The sequence below is a fragment of the Mastomys coucha genome, unplaced genomic scaffold (genome assembly GCF_008632895.1).
Source record: "Mastomys coucha isolate ucsf_1 unplaced genomic scaffold, UCSF_Mcou_1 pScaffold18, whole genome shotgun sequence".
NCBI lineage: Eukaryota > Metazoa > Chordata > Mammalia > Rodentia > Muridae > Mastomys > Mastomys coucha.
In genome coordinates, this window is record NW_022196900.1 from 70,971,375 (window position 1) to 70,996,751 (window position 25,377).

A 25,377-nucleotide genomic window follows, 5' to 3' on the forward strand; every position below is an offset into this window, starting at 1 on the left:
TATTCCTCTTGGGAGACTCAAACATCTCTCCCTTTCTTACAAGGTTCCAATGACAAAACCAAAACACGACTCTACTGTAGTCCAACCATTGAGTTTACTGGGTAGGTGATCCCAAGGCAGCCTCACTACCAGAAAGCTTTACCTCACTGTGGATAGCATGTTTCCATAGCTATATACCTGGTCGCCCTTCAGCAAACTCCCCGCAGTCTATATACTGTAGCTCCTCCCAAGACCACAAAGCCACACACAGTTAGGGCAGAAGTACTTGCAGTTTGCTAAGAGGTGTAGGCTTGAGCATGTAGAATCCTAGCTGAGATCCAGTGACCTACCCCACCCCTTCCTTCTATGAAGGAACTTAACAGCAAGCACACCCGATATTGAGGTTCTCTTGAAGTAATCACAGCTATTCTGGTGAGCAAGATGTCTGCCATGTTCAGAGGGTAATGTTGTATGCCATCACTGCTACCTGTTGTTCTTTATGTGCTTCCTGGGGCAGGGAGGCTGCCAGTCAGTCCCTCTTACAACTAACATCTGTCCTAACAGCATTGTTGTGAGCAGGAATCACACATGGAGGTGTTATCCTTCCAAAAAGTCTTTCAAGTGGGTTTCAGTTTTATACCCTGGAACTTCAAGGTGAAGTGTCTTACCCTCAGGCACTTTTCCTATTAGTGTGAATGGCCTGAGGCTTCTACTTAATCTTTAACCGTACAAATATATACCTACATAGTCTACACTATTAGATACTTTGGTTTTCAGTCAGCATTCTGATCTTCTGAACTCTTTCTAGAATGGCCTGATAAGCTTTGCAACAGTATTCCAGAGCTGTTCCAGCTTGTATCTCTAGATTCTTCCACAGTCCTTTGCAAACCTGTCCCCAAAGCCTAGAAACTACATGGTCAGATTTAGTAGCACCCACCCAACTCTGTGCCCTTTCTTTTAGAAACAGCCAAACAACAGCCCCCCTCCCAATCCCCACAAGAAACACACAAAAGAAAATAAGACAAAACAACCCCCTCCACAAAAACACTAAATCGGAAACTATAATATACAATATAATATTCTTATCATAAAATTACATCTTTGCATATATAAAACTTACTTGAGAATTTCATGCATGAATGTGAATATATTATATTTTGGTCACATTTACCTGCTATGTTTCCTGTTTCCCTTAGCTCCTCCCACATCTACCCTGCCTCCCCAACCCCTCTAAACTTTAGTCTTTTTCTTAAAATGACCCACAGAGGTTGATTTGCAGCTCTTTTGTAACTGTTGCTTTATGGGATTCTCTTTCTTGTTTGCTTGTTTTCCTGTTGGTACTGGGGTTTGAAATGAGGGCCTCATGCACTGTAGGCAATTGTTCTGTCACTGAGCTACTGTCCCAGCCTTGCCATTGGTTTTGAAATAGATAGGATTCAAAATGGCAGAAACAAAACAAAACAAAACAAAACAAAACATGTTTGGCTCTGCTTTTCTCTTTCTTCATGTAGATATAAGTTCCTGGTTAGTAGTATACGTTCATGTCTACTTGAAGGACTTTAATACTTTTGTGCCAGTGGCCTGTTAGTGATAGATTATTATCATTGTTTTTATCTGACAATCTCTTACTTCCCTTTTGTGAAGAACAGTTTTTCTGTTTATTGAATTATTTTTAAAAGTCTTCTTTAAGCTAAGCTATTCTACTTATTTTCTAGCTTCATGTTATCTTTTTCTCCTTTTGCCTTTAAGATTTGTCTTCTTGAATGTCTAGTCACTTTTTTCCTGAAAATTTGATTATGATGATTATACTTTGGATCAAATTCGGGCCACCAGGCTTTTTTCCCTCATGAGTCTTCTTGTTAGCCACCACTTTTGTGTATGTTACAAATTGTAAAGGGACTCCAATGAGGAAAATAAGACAAATTTAGTTTTAATCAGAGTAGGAAATGAAGCTAACAGAATGAAATTTGCTGAGAAACTTGATTTTCAGGATCAGTTGTGAATTAGTAAGGGAAAAGTAAAAAATGGAATATTAAAGAAGAAAATAGAGTCAAAATAGCTGGCAGAAAAGTATTGTGAACTTTTGTGTACCAAGGCACACGAGGTTGCAATCCTCTGTTCAGTGGCATCCTTAGTGTTGACATGGTAAACTGAGAGGTTTCCCCCTGCATAAGAATGGTATTGGTAACCTTCTCTCCCTGCAGCCAAAGGGGATAGGAACTCCACAGGAAGACCAACAGAGTCAATTAGCCTGGACCCTTGGTGCTCTCAGAGTCTGAACCACCAACTGAAGAACATACAGGGGCTGGACCTAGGCCTCCTCACACATATGTAGCAGATGTGCAATTTGGTCTTCATCTGGGTCCTGAACAATTAGAGCAGGGGCTCAAATCTGTTACCTGTATGTGGTTTTGTTCTGCTAGCTGGGCTTTGTCTGGCTTCAGTGGCAAAGAATATGCCTAGCCTTGCAGAGCCTGCAGAGTGCGGGGAATATCAGGAGGGCCCCCACTTGATCAGGAGGAGAAGGAGGATTAGGGAAAAGGTTTTGGGAGGGGGTGACCAGGAGGTGGGCAGTGAGTGGGATATAAAGTGAATAAGTAGAAAAAGAAAAAGAATGGTATTGGTGACTACACTGTGAACTGTCAGGCATTGTCCTGAGGGCTGTGAACGTATTGACTGAATTTAATCAATCATCTACTTTGACACTGTTAGTAATCACTTCAACTTTCTTGAGACTCTGATGTTTTCATATATAAAATATCTGTTGCTATATTAAATAATTTATAAAGTTTTTAATTCTGAAAGTTCATGTTTTTGGTATAAATGACGAGGAAAACAAAAATCTCTGTTGTCAGAAATTTATAACCAGATTAAAGAAGTGAGACATCCATTTCACTTCCTTAGATATTTACAGACAACAGTCTCACTGTAAGAGAATTGTACAGGGTTGTTAGAATTTAAATCATATGTGTTTTCTATTAAGATAGCACCAACTATTTGAATGAAATTGAATTATCATTACTATCGAGTTAAGGTGCTTTAGGTGGGAGATGACAGTTACATATGGCTTGGTGGGTGGCAGAAGAAAATGCACATGAGAGGGAACAGAAGAGAAAGGAGCAGAAATCCTGTTTCTTACTTCCTCTCACATTTTTATTACGAAGGCAATGGAAGAATGTGGGTTAAGAAATTGATGTGTATGTTTGGGAAAAAGTAAAAATATTCTTTCTTGAGACAGGGTCTCATTATGTAGCCCAGGATACTCTTGAATTTGTGATCTTCCTGCCTCAGTGCTTTGAGTATTCGGATTACTAAAACTGGCTCCTTATATTCTAAGTACAGTTAGGGGTAGGGGATTATGTAATATTAGAATGTTGGAGTCAAGTTTTAAAGATCTTTAATATCCTCTTAATGATATGGCTGAAAAATGATACTGGAATGTGTCGGGGCTGAAGAGACTAGTGTGTGCTGTTCAGAAACTCAATATTTTCCCTACATAATTTGTCCATCATAATGAGTGTGGTGTTTTGAGTGAGAATGGTCCCCACAGGCTCATACATTTGAATACTTGGGCTCAAGTTAGTGGAAATATTTAGGAAAGATTAGGAGGTGTGTGACCTTGTTGGAGCAGAGGGCTGGGCTTTCAGGTTTTAAAAGCCAGAACTGTGTGCTGCCCATTCTCCCTGGATGCTGTTGGCCACCAACCTGGGGGGAGAAGGGTAGCAGAAGTGGAGAACAGAGTTCTTATGGCTGTAAGTATGGACATAGATGGAATGACCTCCTGAGACTGCTGCAGTGGACAAGTCCACTTTATTGTTTTAGAGATAGAGTACATAAGGGCATTTTTAGGGGTGTGGTTGGAACTGGCTAATTGATCATGGCATCAAGAGGGCAGGAAGGACTGATAGGTTTTAGTACAGTACCTAATTATCCTGCAGGCCGAAAGCCAGGTTGGGACGTACATGCTGAGTTATGCAGCCTTGAAGAGAACCCCGTACAAGATCACTTTTCAGACAAGGCTAGCCACCTGTGTTCAGGGACACTCCCCAGACAAAGACATTCTCTAGACAGAGGCAGAGACAGGGAAGCTCTGTTAAGTAAGGGAATCCCCCATTTTGCACTAAGCTCAGAAATCCATCAGGTCATAGGGGACTGCTACATTAATAGCAAGGTTCCCCAACACAAACCATTTCTGTTGCTGCCCCCTCCGTCCAGCGGAAATAAGGAGGCAACAACGAGCTCTTCTCCCAGCAGTTTAATCAGGAACCTTCCTTTTTACTTCTTCTTACGTATCCCAATAATCATAATAATAATCCTCTCCCTAACCCCCAGCCCTCACAGGTTAAATACTTTCCCTGGTCCCAATCAGCATCAGCTACGTGGCAAAGCATAATAGGCTGCGGTCATGCCAGCTTGCATCACAAACTGGAGGCATTCAGCTTCTCCAACTAATGGCTTGATTATCAATGCTCTCTGCTCTGGCCAGAAACCAGGTGTTCTATATATATATATATATATATATATATATATATATATTGGTGGCAGCTGTGGCTCCCCACACATTTCCAGTTAGCTTTTTCTGCCTTGTGCTTGTGGGTCAGATGTAAGCTCTCAGCTCCTGCTCCAGTGCCTGCCTGCCTGCCTGCTGCCATACTATATCATGGACTCTAGCCCTCTGAACTCTGAGCCCCCAATAAACATTTTCTTCTGTAAGTGGCCTCATTCATGGTGTCACAGCAATAGAAAAATAACCAAAACAGTGGGGGTATGTGAATGTTATTTAATATTTAAAATACACTTGACTAGGCTATACAAATTAATTCTCTGGCTTTGAAACTTTATCCTATCACTTTTGAACTACTCTTCAGGGTGATGGGGAATAATAGATCCATGCTTTTTGCAGATTTGTTTCTGCCTTTGAGTATAATGCTTTATTTCTGTTGAGTGCTAGTCCTTTGTGATTAAATGGTGTCAAAGAGGGGCTGGAGAGATGGCTCAGAGGTTAAGAGCACTGACTGCTCTTCTGAATGGTCCTGAGTTCAATTCCCAGCAACTACATGGTGGCTCACAACCACCCGTAATGAGATCTGATGCCCTCTTCTGGTGTGTCTGAAGTCAGCTACAGTGTACTTACATATAATAATAAATCTTTAGAAAAAAAAATGGTGTCAAATAAGTTTATGTCTGCATTCAGCAGAAAATGAGAGCTAAAGACTGCTTAAAATTATTATTAGGGCATGTCCCCAAGACCAGTACATAGAGTTTTAAATGTGGCACAAATAACCAAATAGAAATTGATGGATTTCAAAGAGGGAAGGAAATATAAAGGTATCTCACTGAACTCTGTGGGCCATCCTGGTGAGCAGTGGCTGTTTGTCAGCACATCGGTGGGATAGTTCAGTGAATTACAATGCATTATAGACACTTATCTAATTGCTTTCAGGTAACTTGTCCAGGAGTGGTGCTGAAAGACAAGGAGGACATCTATCTTAGTATCTGTGTGTTTGGCCAATACAAAAAGACACAATGTGTCCCAGCCACTTTTCCCCTGGTCTTCAATGCCAGAATGGTGTTTGAAAAGGTGAGTACAAAACTCAGATTAAGTATTTACCAGCAAAAATCAGAGTGAATCTGATTTTGAATAAAATCCTGCAATATAAACTATTATTGTTGACTATGTGCTTTGGTTTGATTCAAAAGGAAAATTGTAACAAATTTAAGACTTTTGAAAATATTCCTTACATTATGCATTGAATCAATTGCCTGTTTCCAAAACATCTTAGTGGGATTCATGCAAATCATGGCATCTTGACTGCTGAATAACAGCTTCTGTACCAAATAAGGCACAAATAGGTAAGCATATGCTGAGTTTTACTTAGGAATATCTCGTGCTCTCTTTCACCAAGCCTCTCTCTTTATTGTCCTTAAAAGGGCTGGTATTGGTAATTACCAATCATATTCCCCTTACCGCCAGACTTACCTCGTTCTTACAGGGTACACTTCCCTCCCTCCCTTCTTCCCTTCTTCCTTCCCTCCCTCCCTTCCTCCCTCCTTCCTTCCCTCCCTCCTTCCTTGCCTCCTTCCTTTCCTCCCTACCTCCTTTTCCCTCTCCTTCCTCCTTTTCCCTTGTCTTCTTTCATTTCTTCACAAATAAAATAGCCCACTTTCTTCTCTGTTCTATGGAATGATATAGGTACTGACATATGATAAGGCAAAACTATTTCTTCCTGTAGTTTAATAAATGCATAAATACAATGAAGGAAGGGTGAGAAAATAGGGGAGGTATTTTTTTTCTTAATTGTTGAAGAAGGCGATAATAGTTAAACAAAGATTGAATGAGACTGATAGTTGTTTGGGGGTCTAGAGGGAGAGACTTCTAAGTAGAGAGCTCACAAAGACAAAGGCTTCCTGTAAGGAGTTAGCTTGCTGTACTGGAATACTAAGGTTGACAGGATCATCCTGAGGAGCACAGGTAAGATCCCTGGTGAGTGATGCTGGAGAGGGAGGCAGATCCAGTTAGAAAAGTATTTGTGAAATCACAGGAAACTGAGAGAAACTGGCACTTCTCAGTATTGTTGAAGGTTTGTCTGGAGGATTGGCATGGTGATTTATTCCTGCAACCCCAGGATTTGAGGGGCTTTGACAGAGAGATTGAGAGTTCAAGACCAACCTTGGGCTACATAATGAATCTTTCTCTGCAAAACCAAACCAAATCAAACCAAACCAAACCAAACCAAACCAAACCAAACCAAACCAACCCCTCAAACAAACCCAAGATTTTTATTTGGTTGGGTAAGGAAAGACATGTTGGGAAGTGAGTGGGAAAACAGTCTTACTTGCCTTGCTCTGGCTTCCTCTTCCCACACTGTCCCTGCTGCGCCCTCACCTGCTCTCTCACCCTCTCCACAGGTGTTCCCAGAAGCAGTAGACCCTGGAGATGTGGTTGCACAGCTTGAGTGTGAGTTTTTAATTTTTAATTACTACTGAAAACATCTTAGAAATATCATCCTTATTATAACTTGATTTGGGGTTAAATAAAAGTTTAAAAGTAGGATTTAAAAAATGTCGGAGACATTTTCATAATTTTTAGAATTTCGAAGTCCTCATAAAACGGTAAAGCATTTATCTTTTTGCTGTGGATGAACAGAAACCCTTTCTTCTTTCTGTTTCGGTCTATCGCAGATAAAGAATTACTTAGATATTTTTTGGTCAAGGTGGCTTGGAGTGTTCTGATGGAGAGTCATGATAGGTGGAACTTTGCCCTACAAACAAAACTGTTCAGTGTGAGTCAGGAATGTCAGCAGACTCCCAGAAGCTCAAGGTAGCCTAGCTGGAAAAATCTGCCTTTACCTCAGTAGGTATCAATTATTCTTCAAGGCTTGGGTTGACAGTATGTTCTGTACAGGGCTCAGCTGGAAAAAGCTACACTGACAGCAATATATACTTGGGCGAGGCCCATTCAGGCCCTGGTTGTGAGAAGGAAGGTTGATGTTTATGCTTAAAAGTAGAAAGGTGCTGGGCAGTGGTGGCACACGCCTTTAATCCCAGCACTTGGGAGGCAGAGGCAGGCGAATTTCTGAGTTCAAGGCCAGCCTGGTCTACAGAGTGAGTTCCAGGACAGCCAGGGCTACACAGAGAAACCCTGTCTCGAAAAACGGGGAAAAAAAAAGTAGAAAGGCTAGGAGGATGGGGGGGGGTTGCAGGAGGGGGGCACTTGCTCAGAGGAGTAGGGGAGGGGTATGGAGAAGGATTGGGGGAGGGGATGGCCATGATGGGGCAGTGAGCAGGATTAAAGTGAGTAAAGTTAAAAATAAAATAAAAATTTAAAAAATGGAAAAAAAAGTAGAGATGTCTGAAATTACAGACTGATGTTTGCATTTCAAAAGTCCAGCAGTGCTGGTGTTGGGCAGTGCTCCTATGTCTCCTAATGTTCCCCTTCACTCCCCACCCCATGGGTGCTCTAGCAACTTAGAAACATGGAAATTGGCACCAAGCTTAAATCTTAGGGTTTAAGAGCAGGGGGTAGAGGGGAAACAAGCCCGCCTGCTTGTTTCCATGGGGATTGTGGTTTAGTGACTTATTTAGAGAATGCTTTGCACTAGGGGCCAGTATCCTGTTACTTCATTTGTGTTCTAGGACCTGACATTATATTCTCCAGTGTGCTCGACAAGCTCAGTGGTGATTGTTGCCTATAGGCCTATGCATTTAATATTTCCTGAGCATCTTGTTCACTACTTGGGAAGCCATATATTAGAAGCATTGAGGATGACCATTTCTTTCGTTTACAAATTTTTCCATTGAGAGAAAATGAATGTTTTCCTCCACTATTTGGTTAGAAATTTTAGGGTTCAGATTACTAGCTTTTTTTTTGTAATCTCTACTTATAAAGTGGTATTCTGCTTTCTAACACCCCTTCCAGAGTTACCCTCTCCTGTGCTGTCAGGCGATGGTATTCTATTGTTCATATCTATGTACTTCACTTTGCTCTGTTCTTAAGGCATAGAGTTTGGCTTTGTGTGCTGTTCCTCAGATGACTTTCACAGCAATCTTCATGCACAAACTCTTTTCTTTTGGTCTTCCTTCTTGCTGTACAGTCTTCTTTGTTCTCTAATGATTTAATATGGAAAATGAAAAATCCACTGAGTGGAGTGAATTCTCAGTGGAGAGATGCCTGCCTGGGTACCTGTCACCTGGAGCCAGTAAGTTTTGAGGTTTCATTAATCATATCCCATGTTCTTGCTGGCCACTTGCAGTATAATTGGGCAGTCTAAATGCATATTTTATATATTGTGTTATTGTACTACAGGTGCATAACAGATTCCGGCTCTATAAAAGAATAGCTACTATGCTCCTCAATAAAGCCATTTATTTGTTTAGTCATTGATCTCATTTCCTCATCTGTCCCCCAAATGTCTTTTTTAAATTAGTTTCTTAAAATGAGGCTCTTCTCAGGCTTTCATGCTAACATTATGTGGCTATTTATTTCTTTAGTTTCTTTTTATCTATAATGATGTTCCATATTTTTCTGTTTGTTTTTAATGCTGGGAATGAGAAAACTAGATCCTTCAGAATGTCCTGTCTCTTATATTAGCTAATTGTGTCCTTACCAAAGTTCTGTTTGGCTTGTTTATTGCTCTTTTTATATAAGCTGCTAATTAGAACTGGAGGAGTTTAGATTCAGACTTATTTCACTTGGTTTTGTTATTTGGCAAGAGTCCTTGATAGTTTTTATAGTTTTTGATAGTATTTGTACTTATTGTATCATGCCAGGTGACATGGATATCTTGTTCTTAGCAATGTAGAGACTGGTCATTTTGGGTCTAGGCAACATCATCCTGATCATTATAATCATCAATTATAACTCTCTGATCAGCTTTTGATCTACTAGCTTTTTAGCATCCACTGAGAACCATCTTTTTCACTAGGGGTTAGCAAATAGTTATTGTTATAGTAAGTCATTCTTTTCCCTTTACTAACTAGAGAGAGACAGAGAGAGAATGAATGAATGAATGAATGAATGTAGGCTAAAAGTAGGTATCTGGTGTCCTCTTGGACCACTCTCCACCTTATACTTTGAGACAGGGTCCCTCACTATATTGAACCTGTAGCTTTCTCTTTAAACTGATCTGCTAGCCAGCTTGCTCTGGGAATCTTATGTCTCTGCCTCTTGCATGCTGGAATTATAGGTGGACACCACCATTCCCACAGGTATTATCCTCGGTTCTGGGTTAACTGGTCTTTAGCTTGTGTGAAAAGTTCCTTGCCTGGTGAACCATCTCTCTAGAACCTGTAATTTTTCTTTCTTTTTATTTTTTTAACTGAAAATATTTTTTTCTATACAGTATATTATGATCATAGTTTCCCTTCTACCTTCTTCCAGCTCTTCCCCACCTTTCCACTCATCCAACTCTAAGTATATAAGTAGGTACTTCCCCTGCAAAATCAAACCAAACCAAACCAAAACAAAAAAAAACCAACCACCACCATCAGCAGCAGCAACAATAACAAACAGAATAAAAGCAAAAAGAAAGAGCAGGAGAAGCACACACACTCCTCTGATACCTAGAAACAGTCTTTACCTGAGACTCCTGTAATTTTTTCTTATCAGTGGTTCAGCCATTTTGAGATATGGTCCCTATAGAAGAGGCAGGGCAATGTCTTTTGTTCTTTCTTGTTAAATAGCTTCAGCAAAACTCACATATCATAAAATTAATCCCTTGTAACTGCAGTTCAGCAATTTTCAGAGTATATGCAAATGTGAGACATCACCACTATCATATTTAGTATATTTCTGTCACCCTCAAACAATTCCTGAAGTATATTTACAGTCAACTCCCATGTCTGCCCCCACTTCCCAGTAACTACCTGTCTATTTCTCTATAGATTGGTGTTCTCTTTTTTTCTTTCTTTTTCTTCTAGCCTCTTAACTTACAATAATGTTTTTGAGGTGCATTCATATTTTTCCACATACAAGATATTTATTTATTTTTTGCCAACCAATATTCTGTTATAATGAATATTTAGACTGGCTATTGTAAATAAGTAATAAATCTATAAGTATCTGTTCAGTTGTAGCCTAAGTATATGTTTAAAATTTGAATATATAGTCGACATGTTCTTAACATTTATCATACCAGCTTACACACTCTCAGGCTCCTGAAGGTTTATTTTTCCATATTGTTCGCAAGATTGAATATTGCTAGCGTTTTGTGACATAGGGCATATAGACATATCCAATTGTGCTCCAGATTCGTGCTTAAATACTAATGATTGTGAACATCATTTTATATGCTCATTAGCCATTCATATTTTTTTATAAAATACTTATTCAAATATTTTTCCTGTTTTTGAATTGTTTGCTTTCAAATTAAATTATATGGGTTTTAATTTTTAATATTCCAAATTCCAAATATCCAACTATTCCCTATATAAAGTGAACAACCTTTAATCTAGAAAGTCCGTGATTTTTTTCATTGCCATTATGTCTTTTTTTTTTTTTTTTTTTTTTTTTTTTTTTTTTGGTTTTTCGAGACAGGGTTTCTCTGTGTAGCTCTGGCTGTCCTGGAACTCACTCTGTAGACCAGGCTGGCCTCGAACTCAGAAATCTGCCTGCCTCTGCCTCCCAAGTGCTGGGATTAAGGGCGTGTGCCACTACCACCTGGCATAATTATGTCTTTTGAGGAATGTAGTAAACCTATTGTGTCAGTTTTCTCTTTTCTTTTTTATGCTTTTGGTATTGTGTCTATGAAATTTTGGTCAACCCAGCACCACACAAAACTTTTCCCCATCCTTTTGAAATTTTATAGCTTTAAGTTGTCACTTTTAGAGCTATGATACATTCTGAGTTTTGAGATATGGTGTGATGAAGTCAGAGTATACCCTCTCGCCTTTTCTTTCTATGGTTGATTATCCAGATGCCCCACTGGTTATAAGATTAGCCTGTCCTGCATCAAATTGATTTTTGTACCTTTTACTTAAAAGCCAGTTGATTGTGGATGTGAAGGTTTCTTTGAACTCTCTGGGCTGTACCATTCATCTACATATTTATCCTTAAGTGAGTATTACTGTCTCACTCTCTTTAGCCTTACAGAAACTTTGAAGCCAGACTGTGTAAATCTTTTGACTTATTTTGACTATTTCTGTGGGTTTTTGTTTGTTTGTTTTGTTTTTTTGTTTTTTGTTTTTGCATACACTGTGAATCAATGTTAGTTTGACAGTAATGTAGGCATCAACTTGTTTTTAAATTCTTTCATAACTGTCTACTCTTCCATCTTTTCTTTCTGAAATGTACACATTCATTTCACACACACACATACACACACACACACACACACACACACGAGGGCATACAAGCACAAGCACACAGATACACAGACATAGCCACATGAATATGACAATTGTACTGCATGAAAATTGCTTCCTCACTAGTTTCTGATCACAGCTCGAATTTGTCATCAGAATCATACAGGTCTTCTTTCTCAGCCTATAGAAGGGGCTCCCAACATTTGTCAGTACTGAAGTCTTTGCTCTGTGACCTTGGGTTTTTTTGCTCTGTGGGTTGATGTTAACACAAGCTAGGGTCACTTCAGAGGTGGGAACCTCAAAGTCAGTAGCCAAGCCTGTAGGGCATTTTCTTAATTAGTGACTGATGAGGGAAGGCCCAGCCCATTGAGGGAGATGCCATTCCTGTGCTGGTGGTCCTAGGTTTTATGAGAAAGCAGGCCTAGCAAGCAAGAAAGCAGGATGGGCAAGCCAGTAACCAGCACCAATCTATCTGCATCAGCTCCTGCCCCTGGGTTTCTGCTGTGTTTGAGTTCTCATGCTGATTTCCTTTGATGATGAACAGTGTGGCATTGAAGTGTAAGCCACATAAACATTTTCCTCCCCAAACTGCTTAGATCATGGTGTTTTATCACAACCCTAACTAGGACACCTTTGAGGCAGATTCTTCTACACTAGAATATCTCAAGAGAGAAAGGTTATGGAAATAGTTTGCATCCTTAATATCATACACCAAGTGCCTCCCCATGTCCCTGTTAAAGGCTTGATTTCCAGTGTAGTAGCACTATTGACAGGCATGCAATGTTTAAAAGGAGGGTCCTACAGGAAGTCCTTAGGTCATTAGTGGTAAGGCCTTGAAAGGAATTGTAGGAACTTGGTCTCTTTCCGTGTTCTTCTGCTTCTCAGGACCTGAGGCCATTGTTTTTGTTCTGCCATGATTCACTTCTTTTCCAGATGTCCAAGCTAATGAAATTGTTGACCTTGGGCTAGAAACTCCAGAATTAGGAACTCAAATAAAGCCTTTCTCTTTATATCTTTGTATTTAATTGCCTCAGTTATTTTGTTGTAGTAAAGGAAAGCTAACACAAATTTGTTGATATTAATGCCAAAGCAAAAAAAAAAATGTAAAAAGGACACTACTGTAGAAACAAGAAACATGGACTGTTTACCTCTAGCACTAATGAATAGGTTTTTCTTTTTAAATAGAATAACAGTATTTTTTTCTCTTTTATTCACTCTGTGACTCTAGTGAATATAACTATGTTCAAAACACACTAGATGTTTGGTACCTAAGTAGTAAATACAATACAAATACAGCATTTCTCTTTTTCACTACTTTATAAGTCCTGGAACTATCTTGGTGACCTGTTTGTATAACATGATCCTTCAGGAGAATATTTTGTGTTTGAGAATTTAAAATAGATGGTCTGTTTCAGTGTCTGTCCCTCCAACATTTGATAAACAGAAGGCATGATTTATACTTATATTTCAGTTGATTACTGGAACTGAGTTCTGTTGCTTTTTGAGAAAAGTAGCATGCTCATTAGAGCTGATCCCTCGCAGTTTATGGGAACTAACACTTATCTGGTGTCTGGGAATTTGAAAGTGATTTTAGGTCAGGATTTAAGGGCTGAGAATAAATCCTTTAGAGTCTGTGAATGGGAGTGTCCCACATTATTCCAGGAGGCTTGTGGGACTCAGGCTTAAATTATTTTTAAGTTCACTATATTTGAAGTCCACAAGTACATTCTAAAAAATTTCAACTCTTCTGCTCAATGTAGTTACTACAGGTTTTTGATTTGCTACATGTGACTAGAGTTTCTCCAGTATTGTAGTACATTTAATTTATAACTCACACTACCAATACATGTGTAAATGAGAATTTTTAGAGAGGAAGTAGGGATATAGTTCTTAGTTATACAATAAAGGGATGTGGTAAAATGAGACTAATTGTCTTGCAAGTTCTAGGAGATATGTTTACATTAACTTGCTTTTGGGCCTCCAGCTGATCAGTTCTATATAAAGCTTTCCTTTAATAATTTAATACCTTTCTCCCCAAAGTATTTTTAATTGTAGTAAAATGTACAGAACATAAAATTTGCCACTTGAATCATTTCAAGTGTATAGTTTAGTGATATTCATGCATTTATAATTTAGTATGACAATCACTACCATGCATTTCTCTAACTCCCTAATTTATCATACTCAAAGTATCACTATTTGCAGATGATATGGTAGTATACTTAAGTGACCCCAAAAACTCCACCTGAGAACATCTATAGCTGATATACAACTTCAGCTAAGTGGCCAGATATAAAACTAACTCAAACACATTAGTAACCTTCCTCTACTCAAAGGATAAACAGGCTGAGAAAGAAATTAGGGAAATGACACTCTTCAAAATAGTCACAAACAATATAAAGTATCTTGGTGTGACTCTAACCAAACAAGTGAAAGATCTGTATGACAAGAACTTCAAGTCTCTGAAGAAAGAAATACAAGAAGACCTCAGAAGATGGAAAGATCTCCCATGCTCATGGATTGGCAGGATTAATATAGTAAAAATGGCCATCTTGCAGAAAGCAACTATAGATTCAATGCAATCCCCATCAAAATTCCAACTCAATTCTTCATAGAGTTAGAAAGAGCAATTCTCAAATTCATATGGAATAACAAAAAACCCAGGATAGCAAAAACTATCTCAGCAATAAAAGGACTTCTGGTGGAATCACCATCCCTGACCTCATGCTGTATTACAGAGCAATAGTGATAAAAACTGCATGGTATTGGTACAGTGGCAGGGAGGTAGTTCAATAGAATTGAAGACCCAGAAATGAACGCACATAGCTATGGTCACTTGATCTTTGATAAAGGAGCTAAAACCATCCAGTGGAAAAAAAAACAGCATTTTCAACAAATGGTGCTGGTTCAACTGGCGGTTAGCATGCAGAAGAATGCAAATTGATCCATTCTTATGTCCTTGTACAAAGCTCAACCCTTATTAACATATATGAAAATGCCTGAAAACTGTTGATATTTAGAAAAACAACTTTTGGTTCTTTTCATGTCTCTATTATTTTTCTGTTATTTGTTCTAATATTTAACTTTATTTTTGCTCTAGGTTTGAGTTTAAATTATTCCTTATTTTATGGTTTCTTAAGGTGTAATGCTATTCATTTGAGATCACTTTTAATTTTTAATTTACATATTCATAAGTTAGAAATTTCTACCATAGTATTTTCTCTGAGTTTCATAAATTTTGATATTCTGTATTTTTTCATTCATCTCAATGAATTTTCTAACTTCCTTTAAGATTTCTTGTTTAACTGATTGATTGTCCAAGGATGGACTTCTCTAGTTTAACTTTTGGTAACTGCATCTGCCCTTCTAAATTTACTGAGGCTTAATTTGTACCCTAGTATATATGATCTATCCAGAAAAATGTCCTGTGTGCCCTTGAGAAGAACATGTGCATTGTTGTAGTCTTACATGGCTGTTTGATAGCTTGCTTTTTTTCTTTTGCTTTTTATCATTTTTGTTGAGACAAGGCTCCATCTACTCTATAAACCAGGCTAGTTTGGAACCCAACCTGGTATTGAACTTATAACTTTCCAACTCAGCCCTCTGAGTGCTGAGAGATTAAGAGTGAGCCACCACACATAGCCTGTAGAGTGTTTTATATATGTCTGTTAAATCTCAAGTTTATTGCAGCTTAGTTCTAAGAATTTTTGTCTTTAGTCTCATTGTTTTACGAACTATTGAGTAGATTATTTAGTCTTCAATTATTTTGTTGTATGCTTATTTCCATCTTCTACTAATGTTTTTCTGCCATTGGGTGTATAAATGTTAATAAATAACTTCCTTATCCTTGTTGTGAACCTTTAATTCATGTATGTCCTGCTTTGTCTTAAATTTTTTTATTTAAAGTATTTTGTTTGAGGTTAGCATAAATGTGTGTGAATGTTCCTCTCATGGAATGTTTAATGGTAACAAAATTTCTTAACTTTTGTTTGTCTGGGGACATTTTTCTTAATGTATTCTTTGATAGTTTCACACTTGTACACAATGTATATCAGTGACTCTCACTCCCATCCTTTCCCATCTTCATATCGCTCAGTTCAGGGTGCTCCCTTCCTCCCTACAGATCTCTTTTTACAGTCAGGACTGTGTATGCCTGTGATATGTTAATTTCTCTAATAGTTTGAAAGACATTTTTAAAAAACTGGATATGGAATTATTTCTTTTTCTTTTTCTCTTTCTTTTTCTTTTTCTTTTTTTTTCTGAGACAGGGTTTTTCTGTGTAGCCCTGGCTGTCCTGGAACTTACTCTGTAGACCAGGCTGGCCTGGAATTCAGAAATCCGCCTGCCTTTGCCTCCCAAGTGCAGGAATTAAAGGCGTGCGTCACCACTGCCCCGCTGGATATAGCATTCTTAAGTGAGCATTTCTTTCAGCATTTTGTAAGTATTAGTATCTGGTCATCTGGCCCTCTCTCTGCTGCAAGGATATTTAAAAGATGCTTTTAGAATGCTTAGTTGCTTTTCTCATGCTGCTTCAAAGACTTCTCCTTCTATTTCATTGAGCTTTTTGGACATTTATATTAATATCATTCATGAAATTTGGGGACTTGTAATATTCTCACTGCCTCCTTTTGCTTATTCTCTAGCAGCTGTCTTCTGCAAAATGGTCTTTGTGTTTTTATTTGCCTCACTAAAGTGCCAGTGACTCTAGTAATCCATCCTGGCCCTGCCCATCCATCCTTGTAAGGATCAGGGTCTCTTCTATTTCCTCTTCTGCTATTCCTACTATTATACATTACATCCGTTATAGTTGTCCCACAATTCTTTTTTTTTTCTTGTTTCTTTTCTTTTTTTATTAGATATTTTCTTTATTTACATTTCAAATGTTATCCCCTTTCCTGGATTTCCTTCCAAAAACCCCTTATTCCATACCCCCCTGCTCATATAATTCTTAGATATTGTCCTTTGCTTTGTCTTGTTCTCTTTGATGATTTGAAAGTTGTTATTGTCATATCCTGAAACCTTTGAGATTTTTTTCTAGCCATGTGCCACATGCCAATAATCCAAAATAGACATTCTTCATTTCAGTTGTAGTACTTTTGATCTATAGCATTTCTGTTTGTTCCTTTCTCAGAATTTCCATCTCAGCATATATGTACATACATACATACATGCATATATACATACACATACATACCTCTATATATTCTTTCTATTTTTACATACTGCTTATTTTTTGTACTAAATTTCTTTGAATTTTATATTTTTTTAAAAATTGTGGAGATTCTTTTGGTAATGGAAATTGACTTGGCAAGTTTTTTACTCTATCCTATAGCCCCAGCTCAAATTCTAAAAATTCTTGATTGTATCACTCCAATGTCTCCATTTGTATGACTGAGATCGCCACACTGTGCCCTTGTTCTTTCCTGTTTAGTTTGTCATGCATCTTGTTGAAAGCCAGTCATGGGATACTAAGGAAAGAACTGTGGCAGTTGGTAAAGTCTGAGGAAAAGGCCTCTTCTATGAGTGTAGCTTCTCTTTGATGAGCCCATGTCTCTGCTGGTGCTTCCAGACCCTATCTCTCTCTAGGATAGCATGGTTGGATAGCTGGGTATCTCCTTTTTCCTGTGTACAAAAGAGGTGGTGTACTGGAGTATTCCACCTGTTCTTGGTAGAAGCCTTGAGTTGGCTAGAATTGGGACTTCCCTTGTACCATGTTGATTAGGCTCTTTTTAAAGAGTCTGGAATATAGAGCCTGAGGAAAAGCAATTTTTTTCCAGAGAGAAAGGGTTGTTACAAAGAATAGAATGCTCTGGCATACTTCCAAATGGTTTCTTTCCCCTGGAAGTTACAGAGAACTTTTCTTGAACATTCACAGTGAAGATCCCAAGAAAAAACTCAAAACTCCTCCCTTTGAAGCTGCCATGGAATCCTCTGCTATGCATTTCTGCTCTGTTGTGATTCCCCTCATTCACTTGCTTTGTCTTCCTATGACATCATCATACTCAGGTATAATAGAAGGGTTGCTCCTCTCTGAGTCTTAGGTTGGAATAAATCCTTCCAAATACCTTACATCCCAGATTGTAAGTCCTATAGCACATTTTAAACCTGTGTCTTAATTGATGTCATTAAATTCCTGTTATAAGTAGCCTAAATGGCACATTCTGAGTATATAGAAGATTTAATTTCTAGGTCTTCTATTTTCTTTTCTTAATTTTTAATTTCAATTATCTATTTTTCATATTCCTACTGATTTTGCTTAGATACCAAATACTATAAAAATATAGAAATAATTGCTTGAATTATCTCAGTTCAGACTGGGTTTGAGATATTCCAAATTTGTCTATATTTTAGTTTTTCCTTTACTTTTAGGTTTTGTCTTAGTTACTTTTCTACCTCTGTGAAGAAATACCATGACAAGGCAACTTATAAAAGAAAGCATTTAATTGAGGGCTTACTTATTACAGCTTCAGAGTGTGAGTCCTTGAGCATCATGGAAGGGGGGTGACTGCAGGCAGACAGGTTATCACTGGAGCAGTAGCTGCGAGCTCACATGTTGAGACACACCAATCAAGAATCAGAGAGAGAGGGACAACTCTAATGGCATGAACTTTTGAAACCTTGAAGCCCACATTCAGTCATGTATCTGTTCCAATAAGGCCACACTTCCTAATCCTCAAATATGGGAAGTCTCCTTCAAACCACCACAGATTTAATCTCCTATGAACCAAGCCTGTTCATCAGTCAGGTTACCAGGGCACTGATTTGATTTCCTAAACTCCCCTTCCTGACTCCCCAAAGCCATGTTTTCTGATGGGGCATTTCACTTTCCAAATTTGGTTAGGTATTTAAGGTTCATATTGTGAGTGTACCAAAAGTCATTAATTAATTACTTGCCTCTTAGCTGCCTGTCAGAATTGTAAGATACCAGAAAGAAAACAACCACCAACCAAACAATCAAGCAAAATAATAGCTCCTAAGGCCTAGCTCATCTCTCTGGAGTTCATTTTTATACCAAGTTTCTGTTTTACACATTGTAGTGTTTAGGGCTAGCATTTTTTTTTTTGTTGTTGTTGTTGTCTAACTTTTCCAGTTGATTTTAGCAGGAGCCTTGTCCTTGGGTTACCCAGTCTTCTAGACTGCTTTGCTTGGCTGTATTTTGAGCATTTGTCTGTCCTGTTCCTTCTAATTTGAGAAACTCTATGCCCCTTGCTCCCCAAGCCCCAGTTAACGTCACTTAACTCTGGCTATAGATGGGCACTGAAGACCACTTAGAGCTTTCATTGTCACTATAACTGGCTTAGGTATTTTAATTACAGTATCTCATGACACTCTCCAGGGCTTTCATTGTACTTGCGGGTTATAATTACATATTGATGTTTTGATTTCATTTATGTTTATTTTCCTTGTGGAATTTAAGACTCTTAAGAAAAAGCCATATCTTATTGATTATGATAGTGCATCTGTAATTTCAATTATCTATTTTTCATATTCCTAATTGATTTTGCTTAGATACCAAATACTATAAAAATATAGAAATAATTGCTTGAATTATCTCAGTTCAGACTGGGTTTCAGTTATTTCAAATTTGTCTATATTTTAGTTTTTCCTTTACTTTTAGGTTTTTGTCTTAGTTACTTTTCTACCTCTGTGAAGAAATACCATGACCAAGGCAACTTATAAAAGAAAGCATTTAATTGAGGGCTTACTTATTACAGCTTATTACTAAGGGACTAAGACAGAAAGATGACGAGTTCTAGGCCAGCCCAGGGTATATAGTGAAGCCCTGCCTCAAATCGATGAGGTAAATAAACAGGAAAGGTATAAGAAGGAGACTTAGACCTGCCTTTCTCATTGTAGCTCACAGCTGCAACTTAAGTGGAGAATTTAGAGTTTTTTCATAGGTGGAATATATGTATGGAAGGTGGAATGAGACTGCACTCATGGAATACAGTAGAAGTTAAAGAATAGAAGCAGCTATGCCCTTTAATGAGTTCTCAGAGGACAGAGATGATTCACTTATGTTTTTCTTACTTTTGTAATGTTATCACAAAATATTTCAAATATAGTAAAAGTTAAACATGTTTTATAATATATATAACTGTCATTATGTATATTATCATTATGTATATCATTAACTCAGATCAAGAAATAGATATAACATTTATATAAACATGTACAGTCTACTAAAAGATAAGCATGTTTATGTAGTAATGATTTTGGCTTTTAATTTTTAGTATTTACTTACCTGTTCCTACGTTAGGGCCCATGTGGAGGTCAGAGGTATATGCTGGGCAGTTGGTTCCCTGCTTCCATTATTTGGATCCAGAGAATCAAACTCAGGTTCTCAGACATGGCAGCAAATGTTTGTACACACTGCATTCATCTTGCTGGGGATATTTTGGCAAATGAAGCAGGATATAAGAAAAGGGACCATGAAATGAAAACTTAAGGGTTCTTTGGAATGTCAGTTGTGTTGGAAGGTGTTTTGTTGGGGCAAACATGTGAAGGAGTGTTTTCCTGAAGTAGACACAGGTAATAGACTTGTGAAGGAACATTTAGCTAAAGTAGACACAAGAAAATAGATGTTCTTCTAAAGCAAACACATAAAAGGACATGTGATAAAGGATTCTTTGCTAACAACATACATGTATTAGTCTGCCTTATATTGTATTATGAGCTATATTTGTTGGGCCTCCATAGAGAGAAGCACACCAAAAAACTTTTGGTGGTGTGTTATAGTTTCTTGTCAGTTTTGTGGACTTGGGCTGATTGGCAGAGTGATGTCAGCTAAGGCAAGACCTGTGGAAGATGTGATGTTTGGAGAGAATATAAAAAGGACTCAGTGGACAGTGATGGAGGTGGAGCTTGGCTGTGCAACACTGGTGGGTCTCACATCTTTGTTGACCTTTGTTTCTCTAGAGAGAGACACAGCTGAGAACTTCTCTTGGTGCCCTTCTGGGTCCCTTCTACTGACTCTTGTCAAGGCTGAGGCCTGGCTGTCTGCTAGGTAGTGCCACTGCTGCTGATTCTTGTTTGTTATCCCAACTCTATTGAACTAGATTGTTGGTATATCTGTGAAGTGTTTGCAAGTAGGTTGAGCTGTCAATATTAACCTGTAAACTGAATTGTGGATTTCTAGACAACATAGATGAGAGTTGTTCCAAAGAACTTTTTTAAACAGGTCTACTTCCCCCGTATCCTTTCTTTCCTTCTACTTCTGGTGGGTGGCGGGCTAAAATGGAGGTTAAAACATTTAAGAACCATCATTAAGAATAGATTAAAAAAATTAAAGATACAGGACCATAGCTATTTTTCTCATTGTAGCCTCAAGTTATGACATAAATGGAGAATTTGATATTTCTTTGTAGATGGAATATGTGATGGTAGCTTGAAATGAGACTTCCATTCATGGACAATAGCAGAAGCTAAAGAAAGGAAGGAAGCAATTGTGTCTTTGTAATGAAGCAGCTTAAAGCAACTTATTCTTACTGACTTTTCAACTTAAGGAATTTTTTCTTCTAACTTTCAGATGATACAGCAGTGTTTGAGTTGATACAGCTAGTTCCACCAGGTATTGTATTACTTATTGATAAGATGACTCTTAATGGCAACTCATCCCTGTGAAATGCTTCTAAATATCTCTGCTCCCCTCTTCTTACCAAATTAACAGCAATGCTTATTTTTATATACTTGATTCACTATGTATATCACAAAAGAGTATATACAGAGAGGTTGATATAAATGCCAATTGATTACATTGCTCTGAAATTAAATGGGTTCAAATAATTGAAAGTAGAAGATAACATCTTTATAATTTTAGAATATTTTGTGACAGTAATGTAAATTGACTTTTCAATATTTGTGATTCTAAAAATAAAATTACATATTTTTGTTAATTAAACAGGGGTTTTGTTTTTGTTTTTGTGTGTTGACTATTATTGAGAATGAAGACAGTGGTAGCCCAAGGTGAATACTGGTTACTGAAGAGAGATGTTATCTATTAAAATTTAAAGACTAGTTTTATTGCTGATACTGCTTTCTAGGATTATCAAAAACCTTAGTTAAATCATTACTTTATGGAGCAGATGCATAATTTTTATTAAATATAAATAATCCCAGAATTTTTAGTATTACAGACATACAAAGTCTACAAAATGTCTCAATTATTTTAATGTCCAATTTTATACTCCATGACAGCAGACAGAAGAGACAGCAGACAGGGAAGATGCTAAAGATGGTAATCAGCTTTGGATGTATAAATTTAATGCAACTTTATATATATTTTTTGCAACTTTATATTTTTAAAGAACTCTCTTTTCTAAGAGTTTCTAGGTTCTTGCTGAGTACACATGAATATGCCTATGTTCCAAACGTGTGAGGCAGATAATTAGTAATGTATAGTGTATTTCTGTAAAATAAAAATGGTATTAAAGTATTTAATGCATTCTTATTTTAAATTTTCTTTTATAGAAGATAAACATTGACTTCAAGCAGGCATACAATAAGGCATCAGGCATTATATATGCATTATACTTGATGATTTTTTTTCTAAATAGAGTGTTTTGTTATAATTTGAATCATAGGATATCTTTCTTATAGTGGGAGAAACACTGTCTACCTATGATGAAAATACACGAGATTTCATGTTCCCGGGTCCAAACCAAATTTCTGGGCACCATGATTCAAACCGCCAGGTTACCATGAGGAGGATTTCTGGCCTAAGAGTAAGTAATGCCAGTTTTTTTAAGTCAGCTCTTAATGCAGGCTCATGGGTAAAAACTAGAATACAGGCCTCTGTACCTTGTATGTGTAAAACTAACTCAAATAACTTGGTTTCAAACTTGTTTTTATATAATCCTCTTATTTTAAGCATCCTTAATGCAATGAAACTAATTTAATGAAATTTAAGACATTTATCATCAAAACTTACACAGCTCATATTGGCTGGTATTCATCATCAAGAGTAACACACTACTTCTCCTTTTCTCCTCTGCATTGTCTATACTCCCCTCCCTACCCTTCCACCCCACCTGTTTTCCATGTCTCTCTGTCACTTTTTCTCTGTTTCTGTTTAGGGAAGGTTCAACATACAGTTGAACACTATCCAGTCTTAACGTTTAGGGAAAACATTGAAAAAAATGAGTTTTGGGACAAGGATGACTTATTGGAAAATATTAATGAATATTATTTACAAATTGAGCTCTTTTGTATGCTTGCTATGTACATATAAGCTGCAAAAAAAATTATTTAATAAAGACCAAAAATTTTCTAGCATTTTATCTTTACATATGTATGTCTCAAATATATTCTTACTGGGATACCAAGAGCCTTCTTTCATTGTTTTCACCCCTGGTGGTAGAGAAAGGACCCAGGGTCTTCTCAGGGTTAAACATCAGCTGACCAATGAGCCACTCCCCAGATTGAGTAATTTTCTTACAGTGTTAACAGTGATAAAAAAATAGAAATAACTGAAACATCCAGCTTGGATAAAGCTTCACTAGATAAATTATAAAGTGTTCATAGATTGTACACCTAAGTTTAAATGCTGCATTAAGAGCATCTTTCTTTCCAAGAGACAATAATTGTGTGGCAAATCAACATTGTTAGATCCATACAGCTGCTGCACAAGGCCCTCCCATCCTCTCCTGTAACTCCTCTGATTTAAACATCTTTGTGAAAATTTGCCTGATACTCCGATAAACTCAGAAATGACACTTTGTTTCAGAAGGAGAGAAGGAAAAGTTGTTGAGCTTGCAGTTATTTGGGCAAGTAGTTTTAAAACTAAATTTGTGGAATCTTAAAATAATATTAAGTGTGTGGTATATGAGCCAATACAGTAAATTAAATATTTTCCTTTATGCCTGGGTTTATGATGAGCTGTGTTCAAAGAGATAGCAGGTTCAGCATACTGAAAGTGTAAAAGTTGGCTCTGTAACAATCTATGTAAACCCTTTCTCTCTGAGATATTTTATATGTCACTAGTCAGCTTTTATGCTATAACCATCTTCAGAGAGTATTTTGAGAGTCATGTGGAAGCCCACAAAGGGAAATAAATCATGTTTTAAGTTTACGTTCTCTTTAAGGTAGTTTCAGTTGTGCTGTCATACAAAGACAGCAATAGAAAGTCAACTATGTTCTGTTCACAAGAATTTTCTTTTTATCACTTAACAAGTTGCTTTTGCATCTATTTGGAAGGTGTTTGATTAGATGAGGCAAAGATATATAAAGATCAGGACTTCTGGTAACAGCTGTGTGAGGAGTTTGACAGGTCTTCTGTGTATATTAAGTAAATGTGAAGCTGGACAAAATTATCATAGTCAACACTGGACAGTGAATGCTGACTAACCAGTTCAGCAAGATCATGACATTTTTATGCTTGAAAACTGGCTCAAGTTTTGAGTAATATAGTAGGAATTTGGGGCTCCTTTGGTGGGATGCCCCCATGCCCTTCTGCTCAGTGACAACTGTATCTTTAACAGCTGAGACTGGGTACAAAGAGCAGCAGCTTTGGTACCAAGTGTTGAGAAGTAGGGTGAATGGTTTGGCTCTCAGCTAACTATGGTGGATCCTTTTGGTAGCAGATGGAGAAACCTCACAGCTGTATGGGGCCCAGGGCTCTTCTGACTAAGGTCAACACCACACCTTTTAGGAGCTTGACAGGGAGATCCAGAGGGCTGAGAGAAGCTCTCTCTCTCTCTTTCCTGTCTCACTTCAAAAGTTATGTACAAAGGAGACAGTGGGAGATGAAAAGAAGTCCTGAGAAACTAGCCATAGCTATGAATTTACTTTCTCATGGAAAGTCAGCAAAGTTGGGGAATCCAAGGTGGCTTCTATAAACAACTGAAGAACACAGAAGACTTTGAACAAAATGTAAACTGAACATCAAAATTGAGGTATAAATCTAGTCTTATCAATGCTTGTATTTATATATAAGTAAAAATAAGTGCTCTAGTCAGTGGTTTATGATCCTGGCAAGCAACAATTACTTCAGAATTCTTGTCATTCTAAGCTACCATCTGTAAGTCCTACTACTGTGACAAGGATTCATTTATCTGGAGTTAAATTGTGGCACTCTTATGGATTTCTTGGCAAGCTTGGACAGAGCACAGTGACCTGTAGATAGCTTGGGTTCATGGATGGGTTGATTTAACATCAAAATGATCATTTATTTTAAATGTCATGGTGGTAGTGGTGATGAGTATTTCCTCTATAGCTTTGGAGCTCCACACCATTCTCATCTTTGAACTATAATTATACTCAGTACCTTACAAAGTAGTATTTCACAGATGCTTCTTGATTGAACTCATGAATGAATTACTTATTGCAAAAGACTTCATGGAGAAACTCACATTTGGGATGGTGTGATATCATTTTGTCAGTTTGGCTAGGTCTATGCAGTAATCTGAATGTTACTGTAAAGGAGTTGGATGATGAGAGGAAGAGTCATAAATGATTGACTTCAAATAAAGATTAATACTTGACAGTGCAAGTGGCCTTCATCTCAAGTTAGAGATTGCAGCAGCAAACGCTAAGGTTTTCTGAGGAAGGAAGAATTACACCTCATGGAAGCAATAGAAATCCTAGCTACTTCTAATA

The 25,377-nt window shown here is 37.6% G+C and overlaps 1 protein-coding gene across 3 annotated transcripts in view; it reads left to right on the forward strand.

The window, feature by feature from the left end:
• The window catches only part of Spata6 (spermatogenesis associated 6), a 91,821-nt gene that overhangs the window by 16,470 nt on the left and 49,974 nt on the right, over positions 1–25,377 (forward strand). For 2 of the 3 annotated variants that reach the window (XM_031378210.1, XM_031378209.1), the window contains exons 2-5: positions 5,423–5,560; positions 6,889–6,937; positions 21,311–21,352; positions 22,381–22,505. In XM_031378210.1, coding sequence (XP_031234070.1) covers positions 5,423–5,560; positions 6,889–6,937; positions 21,311–21,352; positions 22,381–22,505 — 354 coding nt within the window. Of the gene's footprint in view, positions 1–5,422; positions 5,561–6,888; positions 6,938–21,310; positions 21,353–22,364; positions 22,506–25,377 lie in introns of those variants that run through there. The other variant, XM_031378211.1, reaches the window with a different exon arrangement.